Source organism: Phascolarctos cinereus, unplaced genomic scaffold (genome assembly GCF_003287225.1).
Source record: "Phascolarctos cinereus isolate Bilbo 61053 unplaced genomic scaffold, phaCin_HiC Scaffold_5;HRSCAF=322, whole genome shotgun sequence".
Lineage (NCBI taxonomy): Eukaryota > Metazoa > Chordata > Mammalia > Diprotodontia > Phascolarctidae > Phascolarctos > Phascolarctos cinereus.
Window position 1 is genome coordinate 446,166,907 of NW_027555958.1, and position 21,616 is coordinate 446,188,522.

The following is a 21,616-nucleotide window of genomic DNA, read 5'->3' on the forward strand; positions in this document are numbered from 1 at the left end:
GGTGGGGGTGGGGTAACAGCCCTGGAACCACCGTCTCTGGTCCCACCCACAGGACCCCACCTCCTCCCAGGGCCTAGCCCACCTCTCCCAGTCTGGTGCTTGCTGCATCCCCCACCCCCGACGTGGCTTCACAGGGGCCTCATCTCATTCCCCCAGACTTTTATTCTCTGTGGCACATTCACAGCGGGTGGGGTTGACAGACACAGTGATGGGGGGGCCACGGGGAGGGAGAGGGGCTACTCTGTCCTGGAGTCCAGGGTAGGGACAACCACACGCCATGCACTATGGGGAGGGTGGAGGTCACTGGGAGCTTGGGCCCCCACCCCTTCAATGGAACGCCCTGTGCCAGAGGAGGGGGGGAGCCTGAAGTCTGACCCAACCTCCCCGGGACTCCCACGGGAAGGGCCTAATACTGGGACTGGGCTGGCCCAGGGTGGAGCAGAGACACACGCGCCCCCAGGAAGAAGCCCAAGGCTGGCTGGCCTGCCTGCCCAGCTGCCCCATGCCCTGTCTTCCCTGGGGTGACTGGCCCTGCTCCATGGGCTCAGGAGTCTCCTCCCCTCCAGCTGTCCAGCCCCGGGGCCCCCTCAGAATGGAGGCCGATGGGTGGGCAGGCAGGTGGGCAGGTAGTGAGACCAGACTAGGGGTGGTGGGAAGGGGGTTTGCTCTCCTTGCCTCCAGATGCCCTGGGCAGGGGGCTGGGGGCAAGGGGCAGGCAGGGGGCTGGCTGGGGGGGTCTGTGGCCAGAGCTGACTCCCCCTTGGTTGGCCGATCAAAAGGGCTTGGACGTCTGCTTGAAGATGAAGCCTCGGTGTGCCAGTGTTTTCATGATGTTGGCGATGTTCTTGCAGTCATCTGTGGAGAGAGGGGAGGGAGAGTGAGGAGCTGCTAGGCCCAAAGGCGACCACCACTGCTGAGGGGGAGAGGCCCACCAGATAGTCCCTTTAAGTCAAGTTACTTTCGGAAGAGTCGGTTTCCTGCTTGTAGCTGGGGATGAACATTCCAAACCTTTTAAATGCAGGATAGTTCCTGAAGAGATGGAAGGGGGTCAGTGGGTGGAGGAAACACTGGGCCATCAGCTCCCCCCACCAGGCACAGACTGGGGTAGGGAAATCCAGTAACCGTGGCCTAGAACTTATGCCATCTACTGCTTCAGCTTTCCTAGTTGTGGAACGGGGATCAGCTCTACCTACCCTTGCCCATCTGTCAGGCCAGACCCCCCCCCTCCCCGGGGTGGGGTAGGGAGGATCCCCTAGGAAGGGATTTGCAAGGGCACTCCCTGCCTCCCTTCAGGTTTTCTCCACCAGTCCTTCCCTCTTGATGATGGGCCTGGTCTCGGACCTCCGGGGATTCCCGGCCTCCATTGATACAACTTCCCCAAAGCAAGGTCACCTTATTGGAGGGTTGGAAGGTAGGGGGAGGAGGGGTGCCTCAAAGCGTCTAGCCCAACCCGCATAGGAAAGGAATCTCAGCCCTTCCGTTTCTGTCTGATAGCCCCCAATGGGGCAGGGGGCTCAGTACTAGCGGAGAAGCCCCTTCCAGTTACGGGAAGGTTTCGAGGTGAATAAGCCCTTTCTTGAGCTCAAGCTTAGAATGACTTCACGGATCTGGGCCGAACGCGCCCAGCTCCTTCCCCAGCTCGTGCCCAAGTTTTCCCTGGCCCCCAAAAAGGCCCCTAATGGCTTCACCCCAGCCCTCCCAGAGAGCGGGAAGCTCATCCTTCTGAAGCCCAGCTGCTCACACGCTCCCCTACTGTGCAGACCACGGCGGGGGGAAGGGAGGATCAGGGAGCCCACAGGGAGGACGATGCCGGGCCCCATATTTCATGCTGGAAATTGGCCTGCGCGTCCTCTCCCCGCGGGCGGTGATGTATGGGCCCCGTCGCCGTAAGAAAAAGCCAGAGCCGCGGTGTAATTTCTCCCTTGACGGAGCTCGGCCGCCGAGTGATCCTTCTTGCGCAGGGGACCGCGGGGGTGGGGAACCTGAGACAGGGCCGGGGATTGGGGGGGTAGGGGGAGAGGGGGAAGCGGGGGACGGAACATTGAGACCCAGACTGGCCGGTAGGGAGGGGGCTCGGGCCCAGACGCTCTGTCCTGCCCACCCTGACGTCTTCATTTCCCCCAGCCCGGTGCGCCGCATTCATCACAGCCTCACTGCCCAGGGTGACTTTGGCTGCCCGCGCGTGTGGGAAATCGGGGGAGCACCCATCTCCCCTGGGAAGGGGGCCGCTTAATCACAGCTTAAAGGGCCGCTAAGGTTGGTAAGGACAGGCCGAGTCGCGGCTAATTGTGCCCATGCGTCACTGTCAGCCTGGGGCCGCCGGGCAGGGGCCGCTTTGGGTGTTCCTCCAACCCCTCCAAGGCGACTCTCGCTGGAGCCGAGTGTCTGTGTTTCACCTTGGCGGGGGGCGTGTCACCACCCCATGGGCCCAGAGAGACAGGACTGGCACCCTTGGCTGGGCCAGGGCCTGGCACCCACGTGCAAGTCCATGGGTCCACCAAGGCTCTTCCTCTGACCTCTCATCCCGGCCCACATAGAAGTGCTGCTTATAATTACTGGCATAAAGGCCCACAACAGGGGAGCAAGTGTCTCACACGCAATTACAGGCGTCCATTGATTTTACAGAGGGATTCGCTGCCGGGAGCTCGGGGGGACTAGCCATAAACCTGGCTGGGGACCATGACTTGGAGGGCCCGCTGCCGGTAGGCTGGGGAGGGGAAGATGCAAGAGGCCCAGAATAAAGTGAAGGAGGGGAAACCATGGGAGGAGGTGCACTGGCCCCCCAACAGGTTGGGCCCACACCTCTGCCTCTCTAGCTTGAGCTGAGGGTGTCCACCTCCAAGCCCCAGCCCCCCAGCATTTCCCACTGGTCTTCACAAGCCTCCTCCTCCTGGCGGTCAGTCCTGCCAAGCTGGAGTCAGCAGAGCAGCTGGAGGCACCTTGGGGTGAAGTGCTGAGGTCAGGTTGAAGCCCAGGGTGGCAGTTCCTTTGGCTGACAGGTGCAGTGGAGGGGACCCCTCGGCTAGGACAAACAGGGTTTCATTCTCTGAGCTAATGAATACAAACTGCCCAGTTTGGGGGCAGGGGCTGGCAGCCAAGCTATAGATTTTTAATGAGGGGGCCCCACCTTCTTCCAGCCCTGCTGGCCGGCTAGGCCCACACTGCAAAATCGATGGTATGAGTGTAGGAATATTGTATATTGATATTGTAATAATCCTGGGGATTGATTTAGGGGCTAAGCAGGTGGCTGGGGTCAGCCCCAGGACAGAGGGGGCCGGGCCGGGCTCTCCTCTCAGGGTCCTGGGGTTGTCCTCGAGGCCACTACCCCACCTCCCCAGTGAGCTCTGCCCCATCCCAGCATCTAGCACACAGCAGGTGCCTAATAAATGTTTGTCCAATGGCATGAGGACCTTCCTCTCTATTTCCCTGTTCCTTAATTTCCCATCTCTCCACCTCTCCGTCCTTCCCCATCCCCCTCTATGTCCCCCCCCGTCTGCTCTACCTTCCCCTCGACCTATGCAGCTACTTCCTTGCCTCTCCTCATCCTCTCTCTCTCTCTCTCTCTCTCTCTCTCTCTCTCTCTCTCTCTCTCTCTCTCTCTCTCTCTCTCTCTCTCTCTCGCTGTCTCCTTTCCCACATCTCTACATCTTCTATCTGTCCTGTCTGTACATCTCTGCACTCCATTCCACCATCAAACACAAGGTCCTGAAGACAGCAGGTAATTAATAAATGTTGAACAGTGCTTTTCCTCAGGTCACTGTCTCTCCCCCCCCATCTGCTTTTCTCTGTTTTCTTCCTCTTATACCTCCCATCCTTCAGGGGATGCTCTCAGGACCCCAGCTCCAAGGGCCAAGGCTCTGTCCTGGAGCTGGATCACAGCTCAAGGGCTCCCTTGGCAGGCTGCTCAAGTTAAGAAAACCTACTCTGCTCCTCTCCTCTGCTCTAGGTCTGACCACTAACCACTGCTGCCACCTTTCTGCCTGTCCTCTGCCATCAGGCTGTGGGCAGGGGCTGGCCTTGCCCGCCTGCTGTCCAGGACAGAGCCCTCACCACTCCGCTCCTGCCCCAGCCCTCCCAGTAGCCTTCCCTTGGCCTGACCTCTCAGCTCATCTAGATGCTGTCCTCTTCCAAGCGAACTTTTTTTTTTGGCTAGGCAATGGGGTTAAGTGACTTGCCTAGGTTCACACAGCTAGTAAGTGTTATGTGTTTGAGGCCGAATTTGAACTCAGGTCCTCCTGAATACAGGGCCGGTGCTCTATCCACTGCGCCACCTAGCTGCCCCTTAAAGCAAACTTTTAAAGAAAGCCTTTAACACCAGTAGCTTCTGCTTTCTTAACCCCCTCTTCTCACTTCCCAGCCCTTAACAATCAGCCCAACCCCACTACTGACTGAGACGGAGCTGCAAGGCCCCCTGCTATGGCCCCTTTTTCAGGTCATGTCTTCCTTGACCGCTGCAGCTTTTGGCCTTGACCATCACCCTCTCCTTCCTCCTGGGTCCTCTGTCCTCCCTTACCCTGGAGACAACTTTGCCCAGTTTGCTTCTGACCTCTCTGCTCATGCCTTCTCCTCCTCTCACCAGCCTCTCCCTCTGGGGATTTCTCAGGGCTCTAGCTGCAGCCTCTTCCCTCTCTCACTCCCACCCTTGGCTTTGCCCACAGTGGAGACACAAGCCAATCCAGATCCATTTCCCGCCCTGCCTGACTTCTCCCTGGAGCTCCCAGCATCCCCAGGGGCTCTCCCCCTGCCTGGCACAGCAGCCCAGGCTTTGTGCTGGAAGGGCCCTCCACAACACCCTCAGCACCCAGGGGGCATCCTGCCTCTGCTAGAAGCCCTCCAGGCAGGGAGCGCTGCCCGCTGCCTGCGCTCCCTCGGTACCACTTCACTGGGTGACCTCAGAGGCTCCCACGGATTTAATGGCCGCCTCCAAGCGGAGGCTTCTCCGATCTATCCCTCCTGCCACAATCTCGTATCTCCAGCTGCCTTTCAGACATCTCACGCTGGAAATCCAGTAAACATCTTAAACTTAACACGTCCAAAACAGAACTCATGATCTTTCCCCCCAAATTCTCCCCCACTCCCACCTTCCCTATCACTGTAGAGGACAGTACCCTCCTCCTTGAACCCTAGAAGTCATCCTGGACTCCTCACTATTCTCCCACACTGCCTCACTCCCCCATCCAAGCTGTTGCCAAGGCCTGTCAATTTTACCTTTGCAACACTCCCCCCTCTTTCCTCCGACACTGCCACACCCAGTGCAGGCCCTCATCACCTTAAGCCTGGCAGTAGCTGCTTGGGCCTCAAGTCTCTCCCTACTCTAGACCACCCAAAGTGATTCTTCCTAAAACAGGTCCAGTCGCGTCACCTCCCTCCCTCAGTAAACTCCAGCGGCTTCTTACTGCTCCAAGGAACAAACAGAAAATGCTCTATTTGGCGTTCAAAGCCTTTCATAACTTAGCCCCTTCCTACCTTTCCAGTCTCCTTGCACCTGACACCCCAACAAAGACTCTTCATCCAGTGACCCCAGCCTCTATCTCTTGGCTCTGAACATTCTCTGGCCGTGCCCCCTGCCTGAACTCTCTCCTTCCTCTGTTCCAGGCACTGACCTCCCTGGCTCCCTGGAAGCCTTCCCAACGCCCCTCTTCATTCCAGCGCCTTCCCTCCTAGTTATTCCCTATTTGTCCAGTACAGCACTTGCCTTGCGTACATCAGACTGTAAGTTCCCTGACGGCAGGGCCTGTCTTTCTTTCGGCTTGTGTTTGTACCCCCAGCTCCCCAGCACTCAGCGCAGTGGCGGGCACATTCGAAGTGCTCCATCAGTGCTGCTGACTCAACTTCCTTCTCTCCCTGGGCCTCACCCCCCAGCCTATCACAGCTCATACCTTTCCAGACTCCAGCTCAGCACTGTCCCCATCATTGTCCTCTGATCTGACTCATGGGCAGGTGGAACTGGGAACGGTAGCCCACTTGTACTGAGTGGACTCATGACAAATCCCCGTCCTCCTTGCCCGGGGTATTCTTCACCGACCCTCCACTGTGGGGGTTCTAAACAAAGGTAAAGGTGAGGACCCCACCCTGCTCCACTAACCACCCCCCAGCAAACTGTTTCAAACATCTCCGCAGACATCCCCCGCCCCCCCCATCTTCCTCTCGGGAGAGATCCTCATCTTAGACTTTACCAGGGAAACTGGCAGCTCCCTACCTGTACACCTGAGAGCCTCTCAGTATTAAAACCCCGGGCTCCGCTTGCTTCACTCTCAGAGGAAGAAGATGTCCTTGCCTCTGCCAAGCCCCCTCCACGTGCCCTTGATCTCATGCCCCATCTCCTCTGGCAGGTTGCCCCCTCTGTCTCTCCAATCCTAAATCTCTCTCAGCTTTTGGTTCTTCTGCTGCCTACAGACACATCTCCCCATCCTTAAGCATTCCCTTGACTTTCCCATCCCCTCAAACACCGTCCGTCGCTAGCATCAAAGGACCTGGGCTCAGGGTCTGTCTGATTGATGCTTACCACCACCACCACCGTGACCTTGGGTAAATCGCTTAACCTCCTCAGGGCTCAGTTTCCTAATCTGTAAACTGAGAGGATTGAAGTAGATGGCTTGGGAGCCTTCCTTTTCTGTTCACAGCCAAACTTTTTTTTTTTACATTCCTATTAAACATATTTTCACATTAGTGGTGTTGTAAGTAAAAATTAAAACCAATAGGAGGAACCATCAGAAAGAGGAAACAAAACTCAACAGAACAGGAACTAAAACAGCAATTCAACTTTCATAGTTCTTTCTTTGGATGTGAATAGCATTTTCCATCACAAGGCCTCTGGAGATGTCTTAGATCCTTGTATCACAGCCAAACTCTTTTTTTTTTCTTTTAGGCAATTGGGGTTAAGTGACTTGCCCAGGGTCACACAGCTACTAAGTGTCAAGTGTTTGGTCTAAGGCCAGATCTGAACTCAGGTCCTCCTGACTTCAGGGCCGGTGCTCTATCCACTGCGCCACCTAGCTGCCCCGACAGCCAAACTCTTAACACTCCCTGCCACCACCTCTTCACAGGCCACTAGCTTCTGACCCCCAGCACTTGCCCAAGGTTACTGAGGAGCTCCCCTCCAATGTCAGATGGAAGGCTCTTTTCTCAGTCCGCATGCTTCCTGCTGTCTCTGATACTGGACCCTGCTGACCACGTTCTCCCTTGGACACCCTCTCCTCCCTAGGTTTTCACGACCCTGCCCTCCCCTGGTTCTCCTCCTACCCCTCTGATGTCTTCTTCTCCATTTCCTTAGTGGATCAGCCTCCCTATCATGCCTCCTGCCTGTGGGTGTCCCCCAAGGCCCTGTCCTGGGCCTTCTCCCTCAGTGTTCTTTTTCCTGGTAACCTCATCAGCTCCCATGAGTTATTAGCATCCACATTACTGATGACTCCCAGATCAGTAGATATAGCCCCAGTCCCTCCCATGGGCTTCAGTCCCTTCCATGTCACCAACTGCCCCCCTGAAATCATCACCTGGATGTCTCCTAGGCATTTCAGATTCAACTTGTCAAAACCAGAACTCATTCTCCACCCCCACCCCATTTCTTCTCCCAACATTCTGTTCCTATCCAGGGCACTGCCACCCTCCAATGACACTGGCTAGTGGTGGGGTAGGGGGATGGAGAGGTGGGAAGGAGCCTCATGGGGCAGATTATCCGCTAGCTTCCAATCCAACAAGTATTTCTTAAGCACAAACTATACATCTCTATCTGTCCATCTATCCATCTGTCTCTGTCTTTCTCTCCATCATTCCATCTGTCTGTCTGTCTCTGTCTCTGTCTCTCTCTTTCTGCCTGGCTCCAAACTAGGTGCTGGGTATAGCTTACGTCTTCCTAGCAGGGAAGGCCATGTACACAGGTAGGTACATACACAGTTATATGAGAACAGACAATGCCTCTGTTCTGTTTACTAAGAAAGGCCCTAACGGAGGTGAGCCATGAACTGAGCTTTGGAGGGTAGGAGGCTTTCTGAGAGGTGTTCATGAGGAGGGAGGCTGTGCCAGGCATAAGCACAGTTGGGCAAAGGAAGCAGTGAGGCACTCTGAGGGAGAGACAGGAGGCATCATGAACCAGGCAGCTAATATCAGGCCCCCTGGTCTTAGGACCAGGAGCCCAGGGAGGAGCCAGGCTTCCAGCCCAGGGCCCTCTGCCATCCTCCTGGGAAGCAGTCCCTGGGCAGATGCAGCCTGGGGACCACTCCTGCAGGGGCTGCAGGAGCAGCTACTGAAGACCCAGAATGGAACAAAGTCTGGGCTCTGTCAAATGGCTCACTGTCAGAAATGGAGAGGATTTTATCAGCAGAAATAACATGACAGAAGAGTATTACCGTTTGCTTTGCTGCTATGCCCTGAGGACCATGGAACCTCGGCATCTGATTTTCAGCTGGAACCTTTCCTCACGGTTTCTCCCCTTTAAAATACGTGTGCCTGGAGGGCAGGGTCTGTGAGCCTGGTCTGTCTGCATCTTTAGTCCTTAGGACAGTGTTTTTTTGCATGCAGTAAGTGCTTAATAAAGGCTTCCTTCCTTCCTTCATTCAAAGGCATGGGGGTGGGAGATGGCTGCTGAGCTCAGGGAACAGTGACCAGACCAGTGCCTGTGATGGGGAGTGACGTCAGTAAGCTGGCATTGCTTTGTGAAGGTCTTTAAACTGCAAGTTTATATTTGTTCCTCAAGGCCACTGGGAGCCACAGAAGCTTCTCCAGTAGAGGAAGAACACAGCCAGACATGCTCTTTAGAAATACATCTGGCAGGGGCAGCTTGGTGGCACACTAGACAGACCACTGGTCCTAGAGTCAGGAGGACCTGAGTTCAAATCCCGTCTTAGACACTGGCACTTACTAGCTGTGTGACACTGGGCAAATCACTTAACCCCAATTGCCTGGCAAAAAATAAAATAAATAAAAATAAATACCCCTGGCAGCTGGAGCAGTGGAGGACAGACAACTGGGACTGGGCTGCAGAGGGGTCTATGGCTTCTGGAGACAGGAGTGAGCAGCAACAGAAGAGGGTCAGGGGCAGGGGGAAGAGAACAGCCATTATTAAGCATCTACTATGTGCCAGGCACCCCACTAAGCACTTCACAAATGTTATCTCATCCGGTCCTCACAACTACCCTAGGAGGTAGGTGCCATTATGAGCCCTATTTTACAGTTGAGAAAACGGAAACTGACAGAAGGTAAGTGACTTGGCCAGGGTCAGTCAGCCTGGAAGTGTCTGAGACAGGGTCCAAAGGCAGGTCCTCCTGACTCAGGGTACAGCGCTCTAGTGTCCGTGCCATCTAGCTGCCTAGGCTTGTGAGGACAAGCAGCAGTAACAGAAGCAAAGGAGGGATGGTTTGGGGAGCAGGAGGAGAGGAAAGGAGCTGCCCATGAAGGAAGCCCAAGGAGGGGGAGTGTTTCTGCAATAACAGAGATCTCAGAGACTGGTCCAGGCCTCTGAGGGACAGGTTCGTGGCCCTCCACCCTCTGTCCCCACAGGCCCTGGCTGATGCAAATGACCACTCTGGATGCCCACTGGAGGAGGGGCAGGAGGGTGGGGACAGAACCCTGCTCTGCCTGGACCCCCTGGGCAATGCCATGCTCCTCTCTGGGATCCCTCTCCCCGCCCCTGCCTTCCTGGCTGTCCACAGTCTCCTCCATCCTTCCTGCCTTGTTTCCTCAGTCTCCCCTGAACCCCTCAGACTCACTCTTTCCTTCCTTCCTGCTGACCTGCAGCCGCTCTCCCTCTCCCTGACTCTGTTCACATCCGCTCCCCTCCCCCGCCAGCACTTTCTCTGGGCGCCCCGGCCAGCCCCCTGGGTGCCCGGCGGTGCCACGGGGCTGATGGTGAAGGATGGCGGCCAGCCCCACAATAAGGGAAAAGCCAATTTCATCTTTATTAGCGGGAGATTGCTCCGTTAGTAATAAGCACACTCCGAATAATTAGCGTGTTTTACGTAATAATGAAATTATGGAAATGCAGTCCACTTATTCAAAGAACTCGCCATTACCATATTTTTAAATATTAGACTTAATTAGAGTTTATCACTTCAGAGAAGTGTGCGGCCGCGGATCTTTTTTTTAAAGAAATCCTCATAAAGTGTTTATTAAGAGCTGGTAAGACGGGGATAATGATGTGTTTGGAAATTAAGGCAATCAAACATTTAATGCGGCTCTCCTGTAGGCAGAGCATGGAAATGAGTCAATTAGACATCCATTATCCAGGCCCGATTAAGTCGCTGGCCGGCCAGGCACTGGGCGGGGGTGGGGATGGGACCAGGCCACTGGCGATGGGCCACTGCCCCAGGCCCTGGCACCGACAAACCCTCGTTCCAGTGTCGGCCCAGCGCCCCTGGCACCCCTGCCCAGAACCAGACATGGCTGCCCACCAGATGCTACCTCAGTAGCCACGTCTACCAGCCAGCCGGTCCGACAAGCAGTGAGAGCTGCCCAAATCAGACTTGGGGGGAGTGAGCTTCTTGTCACCAAGGGTCTTCGGGCAGAAGCTGTCTATTGGGAAGGTCTGGTAGTCAGGGGCAAGCTGGAAAATATCAGAGAGCCCGGCAAGCCTGCCCCCACCCCAGTGTCCAAGGACAGCACCCCAACACCCCCCTGAGAGTCACCCTGGCTCTGCCACAAGCCTTCACTTCCCAGCAGTGGGCTGCCTACACAGGAGGGGCTTCAACACAGGAGGGGCTTCAACACAGGAGGGGCTTCATGGCGTTTCTGGGATGGATAGATGGATGAAGATGACATAATCACCGCTGACATGAAGAATGCCACCACCTGAAGCCAGTGCCACGAAGTATCCACTCTCAGCAATGCCACGTCCACACAGGCCAGGACCACGTGGAACCAGTGTGGTCTCCAATGCCAGGACCACATAGCATCAGCCAGCCCGAGGCCAGAGCCCTAGAGGCCACTCAGCACCCACACCCTGCAATGCCAGGGCCACACGGGCCACCATGCTAGAAGCCAGTGCCAATGCCAAATGCCAAGTTTAGCACTTCCAAAGATGCCTCAAAAGGTGGCCCAGATGGGCAGTTAGAGCCCAAGGGATCCTGGGAGCCCAGTGTTTCTAATGCCATACTTTCTGAACCTTTTCCTTGTCCTCCACAATGGAAAATACCAGATGAAGTTGCCCGTGGACATCTCCATCCAGCTCACAGGGACAGGACAGGGACCAGGAGGAGGACTGTACTTTGGAGTGTATGGGATGGAAGGAGTAAGCACCTTTGTAAGACAAATTCTGCAGAGCAGCGAGAAATGTGCTGTGGACCAGGGCTGGAAAACACTGTTTTAGAACAACCCTATCATTTCAGGCCTAGAGAAAATGCCTAAAGTGACCCAGATGGAGGCAGAGCTAGTTGTAGAGAGAGGCCAAGGGCACTGCCTGCCTCCCAGGCAGGGAGGTAACTGCAGGATGATGTGGGCAGCTGGGTGGGGTATGAAAGGAGGATCCCCCAAAGAAGCCCTCTTCCTGCCATTCCAATTCCAACCCTGGACTTGTAAAAACAATGGGTTCTGGCTGCAGGCAAGACAGGTGAAGAGCGGAGGCCCAGCTAAGAAAGGGGCTGGAGAGAGTGGGAGGCAGGGTGGCCCAAGGCGCCTGGTCAGACAGGAGCTGGGGGACAGCATGACTCTGGCTAGATAAGGGGCTGGCTCAGGAATTAGGTGACCCAGGTTGGCCACGGGGCCCAGTGACAAGAAGCAGAGCCTGGGGCCAGGGCCTGGGTTTCAGCTCTGGGACAAGACAGGCTGCCAGGGGATCAAGGAAATAACACAGGACAGAGGCAAAACAGGGTCGGTCAGTGGCTCCCAGGCCCCATTTATTATGGCAAATAACTAATTTCAGAATTGATGGTGCTGGGTTTTTGTTCCGGGGCCATTTATATCAGCGGAGGAAATGAAGAGGCGGGAGTGGGCGACACATCTTTCTGCGTTATTGCTTGTCTGCCATTTGCAAATCATTATTAATTGTGGGCCCTGGCGGCTGCGGCGGGTGAGGGGCTGGGGGCTGGCCGGCCGCGGGGCCAATGCTGGGCGGGTTGGGCAGACACACATAGCTCTTCATCAAGGCCCCAGAGAGCCAATTACCCCGCCCTGATTGGGATCAGATAAAGAGGGAATTTTTACAAATTAGAGAATAAATAGAATTCCCACCCGTGGCCGGGGCAGGGCCTGGGAGGCCCTAATGAAAAGTCATACATCACCATCAGCCGGGCGGGTGGGCAGGCGGGCGATGCAGACCAGATGCTGGCACCAGCACCGGCACCAAATGGACTGACACGCAGTCCAGAGGAGCCCACTGGGGCCTCGGCGGGCATTGGAGCCCCCTGCCCAGGCTCCTGTGGGCACAGTCTCCCATAGCTCATGGGCCTAAGGGGAGAGGAGCTGGGTCAGATCTAGGTGTACAGGCAGAGACCCAGGCACACGCGGGAGCACGGGCATTTAAATGCGCAGCGTGGGCATCACATCATACTGGCTCTCCCTGCTTGGGACAGCACCCCTTCCCTTGCTCTGTGCACCACGGAAGCTTCCTTTGTTCTCCTGTCCACCCTCTGGGTCACTCTGTGTCCTCCCAGTTCAATCTCTGTCTACGGCCCTCTACTTATGTGCCTGGTCAAACGGTCAGCACTGAGCCAAGGTCACAACCACTGCCCTCTCCCGCTCCCCCAGGTCCAGCCAGGGCAGTGTGATGGCTCTCTTCAGAGCTCCCTGCCTACCACCCCAGGGTGCCCTTGGTGGGACCTGCCTGGCAGGAGGCAGGGCAATGGGCTGGCGGACTGCTCTCGGCCCCCTCCTTTCTTCCTTCCTTCCCTCCCTCCCTCCCTGCGGATCATTAAATATGTATATCTTATTACACGCCTTGTTAGCGTATTGAGCTCTATTGACTGATGATAAATCCCAAGCCCCGTCCTGGCCATAAATTTATCTGGAGATGATGAAGACTCAATAATCTAGTGAGGCAGATAATATGACCGGGCCTTAAAAAAGATCATTACATTAGATGTCAAAATTAAAAGTGAAATACACTTTATTAACATGGCCACGGCCCCAACTCAGGCCATTACACGTTATAGTCCCTGCCCGCCCCCTGGGCCCACCAGCCTGGGGGAGGCTGGAAGGACAGACAAAGGGCCTACCCAGGTCTGGGTCAAACGGCCAGGCTCAGATCCTAGGGCCTGGTAGCCCCATTCCTTGGCTGGGTAAGCTGAGGCAGGGAAGGCGCACAAGCTGAAGCTAAACCTAGGGACTTAGATGATCTGCTCATGCCTGGACCTGAATTTGTACATACAGAACCTGGGGCGGGGGGGAGAGTGCTCACACACACACACACACACACACACACACACACACACACACACACTGCGACCACTCAGCCAGCCTCGAGGGATAAGATAGAGAAAATCCAGCCCACAACAGCTTAGGACGTTTTCACTGTGTATTTGTTTACAGGGGTACATGCCATACCCACTATTTTCTATCAGTGTGTATACAACCTGGGTCTCTGGCATGTTGCTGCATGGGAGTGTGTGTGTGTGTGTGGGGGGGGCTTCTACTGGGCAGAGACACCTGGCCTGGTGACACTGGGTTCCCAGCCTCTGGTACTTCCTGCCAGATAATATGGCAGGTGAGTTCACTATAGCTTCCCTGCTCTCTGGGGTCCCCAGACCTCTGAGAGAAGCTATCTGGCCACCAGCAGACTATAGCGGGTGTGCACACAGACACACCTCCCTGGAGTCATGTAGAAGCCCAGATTCTCAGAGCTGGCTAGGGCTTCAGACACATACATGTGAATACAGACCAGAACAAGGATGCCTTTTGTACTCTGCCCAAGTTGGGGTGCCCAGCCTCTGATTAAAGACCTCCTCCCACGGCTGGCCTGTGCACTTTGGGCTGGCTCTCCCTGGTGGGAAGCTTGTCCTGACCCACAGCCTCAGTCGGCCTCTCTGCAGCTTCCCCCAGCATTTCTGCTCTCTGGAGCCATGCAGAAATCAGGCCCCTCACTCACTGCACATGCCCCTTCCCATTCAAGGAACAGCTCTCATGGACGCCCTGTCCTCCCTTCTCCAGGACAAAGGGGCCTCCCCCCCTCCCCCATCCTGTGGCCCTCTCCTCAGGCTGCTGGGGGCTTCTTCTTCCTTCCTTTCAGGGCCAGACGTGGAGAGAAGCCTCCTGGGCCAGTCCTCCGCCCCTCTGCTCCCACCACCTGCCCTGTGGTGCCCCCACCTGTAACTCATGTGGGCCTGACCTTTCCAAAGTCACTGACCACTTTAGTCTCACTCATTCCTAGTTTGAGTCTCTGCTGCTCTCTCCTGCGTTTCCCCCCGACCTCTTTGACAGAAAAGTCACAATTTCTGACAAATCTCCCACAAAAGTAACTCCTTCTAACTGTGGGCCTCCCCCAAGATCTGCCCTGGGCTCTCTTCTCTCTCTGTCTTCACACTCTCTTGGTGACCTCATCAGACAGGTTTAATTACCATCTCTAGGCAAATGACTAGGCAGGTAGGTGGCACAGGGGATAGAACGCAAGGCCTGGAGTCAGGAAGGCTCATCTTTGTGGGTTCAAATTTGGCCTCAGACACCTCTTAGCTGTGTGACCCTGGGCAAGTCACCTGACCCTGTGTGCCTCAGTTTCCTCATCTGTCAAGTGAGCTGGAGAAGGAAATAGCAAACCACTCCAGTATCTCTGCCAAGAAAACCCCAAGTGGGGTCACAACAATAACAAAAAGGCAGATTACTCAGCTCTATAGATCTGGCCACAGGCTCTCTCCTGAGTTCTAGTCTCATGGCCAATTGACTCTTGGACATTTCAAAGTGGATGTTCTGTAGGTCTCCCCCAAACTCAACAGGTACCAATCACTCTTCTCCACTCAAATCTTTTCCATGAAGAGTGCCACCATCTTCTTAGTCACCCACATTTAAAACCAGTAAGTCATGCCCCGGGCACCCCAGACTCCAGCCAGGCACTGGACACCCCATCCCACTCAGACCCTTGGCCCACTCTCCTGCTCCAGGCCCCTTGCCTGGGGGGCTTGGGGGTGGCGGGAGTAGGGATGGCTGCTTGGCCATCACAACACAAGCTCCTGGAAAGCAGAATCTGTATTCTACTCCCAGGGCTTAGCACAGTTCTTTTCACATGGTAAGCGCTTATTAAGGCTTCACTCACTCACTCATTCATCTGTAATCCTACTAAGACAGAAGATCTGAAGGTTTTGCCATCCGCCCTGCTGATGCATCCTAAGTTCTTCCTCTTGGCTCTTGCTTCTTCTGAGCTCTGCCTTTAAAGTCCTTCACAAACTGGCCACAATCCACCTCCCTGTACTTACTGCATATCAGTCCCCATCATTCATGCCTTGTTCTAGCCAAACTGACCTCCTACCTCCGTGCCTCTGCCCTGGCTGGCCCCCACGCCTGGAACGCTCTCTCTCTGCCTCTACCTCTTGGAATACAGGGTTTCCTTCAAGCCTCAACTCACAAGTCTCTTCCAGGTAGGCTATCCTGATCCTCCCAGGTGTGAGGGCTCCCTCGTTTTATAAATTACCACGATAAATGTCAAGGGAATTCAGCTGCCCCTCCTTATGCTCAGGTGACATGATCCTAGCATGTTGTAACAGATGATGAGCTGTTTATGTGTTAACAAGGGGTTCGGTTCGCATCTTATTGTCCCTTTACAAAGCTTCTCTGATAGAATCAGACAAAGGGGGAGTGGTGGTAGTGGTGGTAGTGGTGCTTCAAAGAGCTAAGCCTGCCTGACTGGCAGCAGTCTTATACAGAAGACCTGAGCAAGGGGAAGGAGGATGGAAGGGAGTGGGGTTCCTCTTTCTCCCACTGGTCGTGGTATCCAGCATCAGAGTCACAAGGCCCAAAAGAATACACCCGATACAACAATTGGAGAACTAATTCTGGAGTCTGAAGCACAGTTGAGGGAGTAGAGACAGTCTCTAGAGAGAGATGGATAGACATACTTGAAATAGCTTTGAGGAGCGTGGGACCTCTGGCAGAAGAAAAGAGAGTCATCTATGGCCTCAAGAGAGGTCACCTAGAAAACCAGACCTGAGAATGTGAGAGAGGAATGGGAAGCAGGATAGGAGTGGGAAAGAAACAGTGTGATGAGTCTAGAGAGGGGATAAAGAACATCAATGCCTTGAAGTACTAGAACTATTAGCTGCCTTGGTCACATGTGTTCTATCTATGTGGACCTCCCTACTACTGTACTCTGAATTTACGTCCTGGGTGCTATGTGCATTTGTGGGAAAGTGTACCCCAGGTTTATGGGGGATAATGTTTTGCTGGATTGTTCTTACTATGCTGCTCAGTAAATGCCTTTGCTATAAGTTAGTTGTATTTACTGGCTGATTGTTAATGGGAAGCATACTGGTTGGGGCTCATGAGATATTGTTTTGAAAGTGCAGATCCACAGGGTAGCCTAGAACCAGTAGAGTAGTAGCCACCCTCTGGGGACCTACCTCTTGAATGCAAGCTAAGGCTTTGGCCCGGGGGGGGGGGAATGCTACCCCTGTTTAGGCTTGTTCAGGATTGATTTTGGCTCCCTACACATTTGCTGGGACTCACTGGAGAGATTCTCTAAGATTCTCTTTTTTCTTGGACATCCTTGTTTTGCAGGAATCCAATAGAAACAAAAAAGGATTTTTTCTTTTGTTTTAGGTTGTAATTGGAGAGTCAGTCTTTCAGCGGGTTTCCTTTACAAATCAGACCATTTTCTTTGAGATAACTTTTTCTCGGTTGGATGCTGATGTACTGATGTCTCCTGTATTACTGTGATCACTGGGATTACAGAAGCTGATAATTATTTATATGAGTACATGTCTACATCCACAGAATGTAACTGCCTTGAGGGCAGGGGCTGATTCACTGTGTTCTCTGTATCCCCATCTCTGCATTCCTAGCATTGTTCTTGACATACAATAGGCGCATAATAAATGCTCACTGGATTGGAGCTAAATCCTCCTCACTCTGACAACCCCACCCCCTACCCTCAGTGGCCCAGGAGTCTCCTTTTTCTCCCTCCTCACCATAACTACTCAATGCTCCCTCCCCTTTATTCCATTTCTCCAAGTCACCTCTGTCTAGATCTTAGCTGTCATAATCTGGTGGCTCCAGGTCATTTCTCTCCTTTCTCAAGGACTTCAGCACTGTTTTCACCCATCCTGGTCTCCCCAACTCTTGCTCTCAACCTTGTGGGCTTTCCAGAGCAATGGTGGATTCATTAACTTTTACAGTGCTCATTACTTGTGTCTCTAGCCCACTGCTGCCACCCACAGGGATGGCCATGGCTGCACTCTCACCATCACCCGTTAACTGTGCCCCCTCCCTGAAATGGTCTTTTCTGATCATCATTTCTCTCTGCCTCTCTCTCTTTCTGAGCTTTAATCCCCCCATCACCTCTTCTTCCAGTCCATCACTCTTGCTCTGGCTTCATTTTCCTTTGTCCACCATCCTGAACCAAGAATTTGACCAGATTAACTAGACAGGAGCCTCCCTCTCTAGAACCCCGTCTCATTTCCATTCATGCCCTGCCAATCCTCAGGCCTGGGTCACCCTCCTATCTGCTTCTTCCTCTCTTCATCTGACACTGCCGAAGGCTGGTGGAGGAGTCGGGCCGATGTGCTGACTGAGCTCTCACTGCCGGGCCATCTCACTGAGACCTCCTCAAGGGCAGGGGTGGCGTTTTGCCTCTTTTTGCATCCCCAGCCCTCAGCACAGCACCTGGCACAAAGCAGGCACTGATTCTTCTTCCTCAATTAGCTCCCTATGCCACTCCCACACAGCAGCTGCTTCAAGCCTTTGCGTCTCTCAAGCCCCCAGGGCTCTCCCTCCCAGCAGAGTCCCTGCTGAGGAAACAGTGGGGAACCTTCTCAGAGTTCTTCCTCGACAACAACACGCCCGGCATCCCCCTCCTGTGCTCTGGCCTCTGCTGACAGGTGCCCTTCTTGTGAAGGAGCCTCTCCCCACACGCCCTCGCTCTTGTCCTCTCCCATCCGCCGACACTTCCGCCGCCTTTGCTCGTGGCCGCCTCTTCACCCTCCTCACGACAGGCTTCGGGGCTGCTCTTGGGCAGGTGACCCACGCCTTCCCACCGACTGAGTCCCAGGCTCCTTTCTCCCCATCTTGGCCGTCTCCCTTTGGCCTTGGTGACGCAGCTGCCGCCGCCCTCTCCTCCTAGCCCATCACTCCCTGCCAAGTAGGCATGGACTGTTCTCCTTTCACTCTCTGTCCCTCCTCTGCTTTAGAGGCCTCTCAGTCGGCTCCCCAGCGATCCTTCCCTACTGTACACTACTCTATAAAACAACGCCTTACTCCTAAGCTCCTGCCAGATTGGGCTTCTCGCTGGTTCCTGAGAACAACTCCCCCTCTCTCGCCTCCATGCCTTTGCCCATGCTCTACCCCATGCCTGGAATGCCTGCCCTCATCTCTTCAGCTTTCTTCCAGGCCCGGCTCAGGCACCACTTCCTCCAGAAAGCCTTTTCTGTCAACAGGCAAGTCACCGAGCATTTTTTGGAGCTTCCTCTCTGCTAGTGAGTGTGCCGAGTCTGGGGATACAATGAATAGCACGAAGATGATTCCTGCCCTTGAGGAACTTACAGTCTAAAGGAGGTTGGTACACATAAGGTACATTCAGAGTGGATGGAAGGTGAGGGGAAGGCCCCGGCAAGGCCTCCCACAGAAGGTGGAAGCTGAGCCGAGTTGTTCAGGAGGCCCGGTTTCCCCAGGAGTCGGAGCTCTGTCTCCTTAAATCCACCTGTCTTGACTTCTCTGGGCAATGCTCTCCATCCTGTTACTCATGTTCAAAACTGCCAGATCATTCCCAGTTGCTTGCTCTGACTCATTCCTAATGAACTCTACAGTTTGCAAAGCACTTTACAAATATGAGCTCACTTGATTCTCACAACAACTCTGAGAGCTAGGTGCTCTTATTATCCCCATTTTCCAGACGAGAAAACTGAGGCAGACAGAGGTTCAGTGACTTGCCCAGGGTCACACAGCTAGTAAGTCTCTGAGGCTGGGGTTGAACTCAGGTCTTCCTGACTCCAGGCCTGGTGCTCTCTCCACTGGAGTCCTGCCTCAGTTTACTTCTTCTAACCTGCTTTGGCCCAGGCTGTCTAAATGCCCTTGGTAATGTGGGGGGGGTGGTGGTGCACGCTGCCTGCTCCTGGTACTCTGAAGTTCCATGGTGTCTATACATACTGTATAGACCATCCTCCCCGCAGCTATAGCCACCCTGGAGGCAGGGATTGGTGGTATCTCTGTATAACCCTGGTGCCCCAGGCTTTAATAAATGCTTTTTAGATGAGGGAAGGGCCTGGGGGGGGGTGGGCAAGAGCAAGGTGGAAGGTGGGCAGTCCCACTGTGACACACACTGTCCTGCTGGGAGAGAGGCTGGTCTATCATTCTGGAATATGGGTATCCCCCTCCCCTCCCTGAGGGGTGGTGGTGACAAAGAAGAATGTCCCACTCTGGAGCAATGAGAGGGCATTCAGGCCAGGCCAGGTGGATCTGCCCCAGACTGAGGGGAGAAAGGGCCCTGCCAGATGGCCTGCATTTGGCTATGGAAATGAAGATTCAGAGGTGGGTGGACCATGGAGGCAGGTGGGATGCTCCATGTGCCTCAGACTGTGTGGGGCCTGGCATCATCTTGGGCACCTCGGGGCTCAGAGATGCTGGGCTGGAGGAGGACGGTGGGCCCCAAAACAATCCCCAGAAAGAGATCTGTTGCTTTAACAACAGTGAAGGTACCAGCGGCAGCGGCCAGTTAATCACGGGCCAGGGGTGTGTGATAAACAGCCACTTGCCTTGCTCTGTCCATGGCTGGCTCTGGTCCTCTAACAAATCCTGCCTGCCTGCTGGTCCCAGCCTCCCTGCCTGGTGAATATTTCATCTGCGGCCTGCACTTCAGGGTGCTCCAGATAATCCCTATTAATTTAAATAATGCCGGGCCAGGCTTATCAAACTATTTATTATTTATCAGCTTTGTGTATTTGTAGCTAACAGGTAGGGGGGCCACCCGGGACAGACCCACTCCATCACGCTGCCTGCCTGCCCGCCATCGCTCCCGTGCTTTTAATTAGTAATGAGGACTAATAGGCCTCCATAGCCAACACCCTGGGGACCTGGGGCCCCCATGGGCCAGGCCCTGGTTGGGTCCGAGGGGTCTGAGCATGGAAGTCTGACAGGAATGATGGGAGGCAATTTTCAGCCATGCCCTGGGCCCATGCCCCTGACCCCTGATGTGGGCTTTCTCCCCTTCCAGGCAGCCTCTGTCAAGCCTAGGGGACCTCAGAGGCTCTACTTACCCAGCCCAAGCAGGGGCCCAGGAGAATGGAAGTTCCTCGAGGGCAGAGGTCCTTTACTTTTCCTTTAGGTCCCCAGGGCTCAGCCCAGTGCTTGGCACATAGTAGGAGCATAATCAATGCTCACTGATTACTGAATTGAGTCAACATTTACTACAACCCTTTGATCAGTCCTCTCCTGGGGCCAGAGAACAGGAGACCTGGGCAGGATGGGCTTGTGAAGAACCCTGGGCTTCCCTTCCTTCTCCCCCCTGTAACAATCTGCACCTGCCACCTTATCAGGCTTCACTCAGGCCACCTGCCATGTCTGCCTTAGAAGTCAGTCTTCGTCCCCCTCCCCCTCCTCAGCCCGCTCTGGCTAAGTCAAGGGAACAGAGGCACTCAGGTCTGGCAATGAAAGCCTCCTCCAGCCTTGGCTCCAGCCACAGCCATGCCCCCAGCCGAGGCAGGCTCCTGCCCTCTGCACAAGGAGGCGCCCACGGCCCATGCCCAGACTCCTGCCCTCCTTGACTCAGGGCTGCAGATGCCCAACCCTTGGGTGCCTCAGGTGCACAAAGAGTCACTGGGCCACTGACCCCCCCCCCACCCCCGACATGGCCCCTTCCCCCAAGACTCAGCTCAAATCCCACCTCCTGAAGGGGGCCTTTCTCAGGCCTCCCTCAGCTGCCACTTGTGCTGTTGCCTCTCAGCTGACCTTCCTCATGCCCTGTCTCTATCCTCTTTGTACGTAGTTATGACTGGGAGTGGCTGCAAAGAGCTTTATAAACATTAAGTTTTACCTACCCTGGGGGCAGGCGCTGTTATTATCTCCATTTTACAGATGAGAAAACTCAGAGAGAGATTTACCCAGGGTCACATAGCTAAAAAGTGTTTGAGGCTGGATTTGAACTCAGGTCTTCCTGATTCTGGGCCCAGCACTATATCTGTAGGGCTGAGACTATGTATGGTGGTTTTTTTCTTTTTGTTTTTTTTCTTGCCTTTCTTTGTATCCTGGGTGCTTAGCCCAGGCCTAGCACACAGAATGCACGGATTACTGGAGGCACAAGAGTGCACAAACTCACAGCTATCCCCCTCCCCTCCAAGGCAGACTCCCACACACTCACACAAAATCCATTCCAAAAATGAACCAAGTATATATAGTATGGGTTGGGTCCTCGGGGCCGAGGGAGGTAGCACAGCTGGACGTACACTCATACCTGCAGCTAGGCTCTCAGAGGCCTCTGCTCCAGGCTGTAGCCAAACCGGAATTCCCTTTACAACTCCCCCCCCATAAGTGCCATCCAGCCTCTGCTCAGGGACTTCCA

General features: G+C 54.6%; 1 protein-coding gene across 4 annotated transcripts in view; it reads right to left on the reverse strand.

Moving 5' to 3' along the window:
• Positions 1-144: 144 nt before the first annotated feature.
• Positions 145-21,616, reverse strand: part of ERI3 (ERI1 exoribonuclease family member 3) — a 191,406-nt gene continuing 169,934 nt past the window's right edge. For all 4 annotated transcript variants that reach the window (XM_020987552.2, XM_020987550.2, XM_078156599.1 and 1 more), the window contains one exon: positions 145-855. In XM_020987552.2, coding sequence (XP_020843211.1) covers positions 773-855 — 83 coding nt within the window. In that variant the 3' untranslated portion in view covers positions 145-772. The remainder of the gene's footprint in view (positions 856-21,616) is intronic.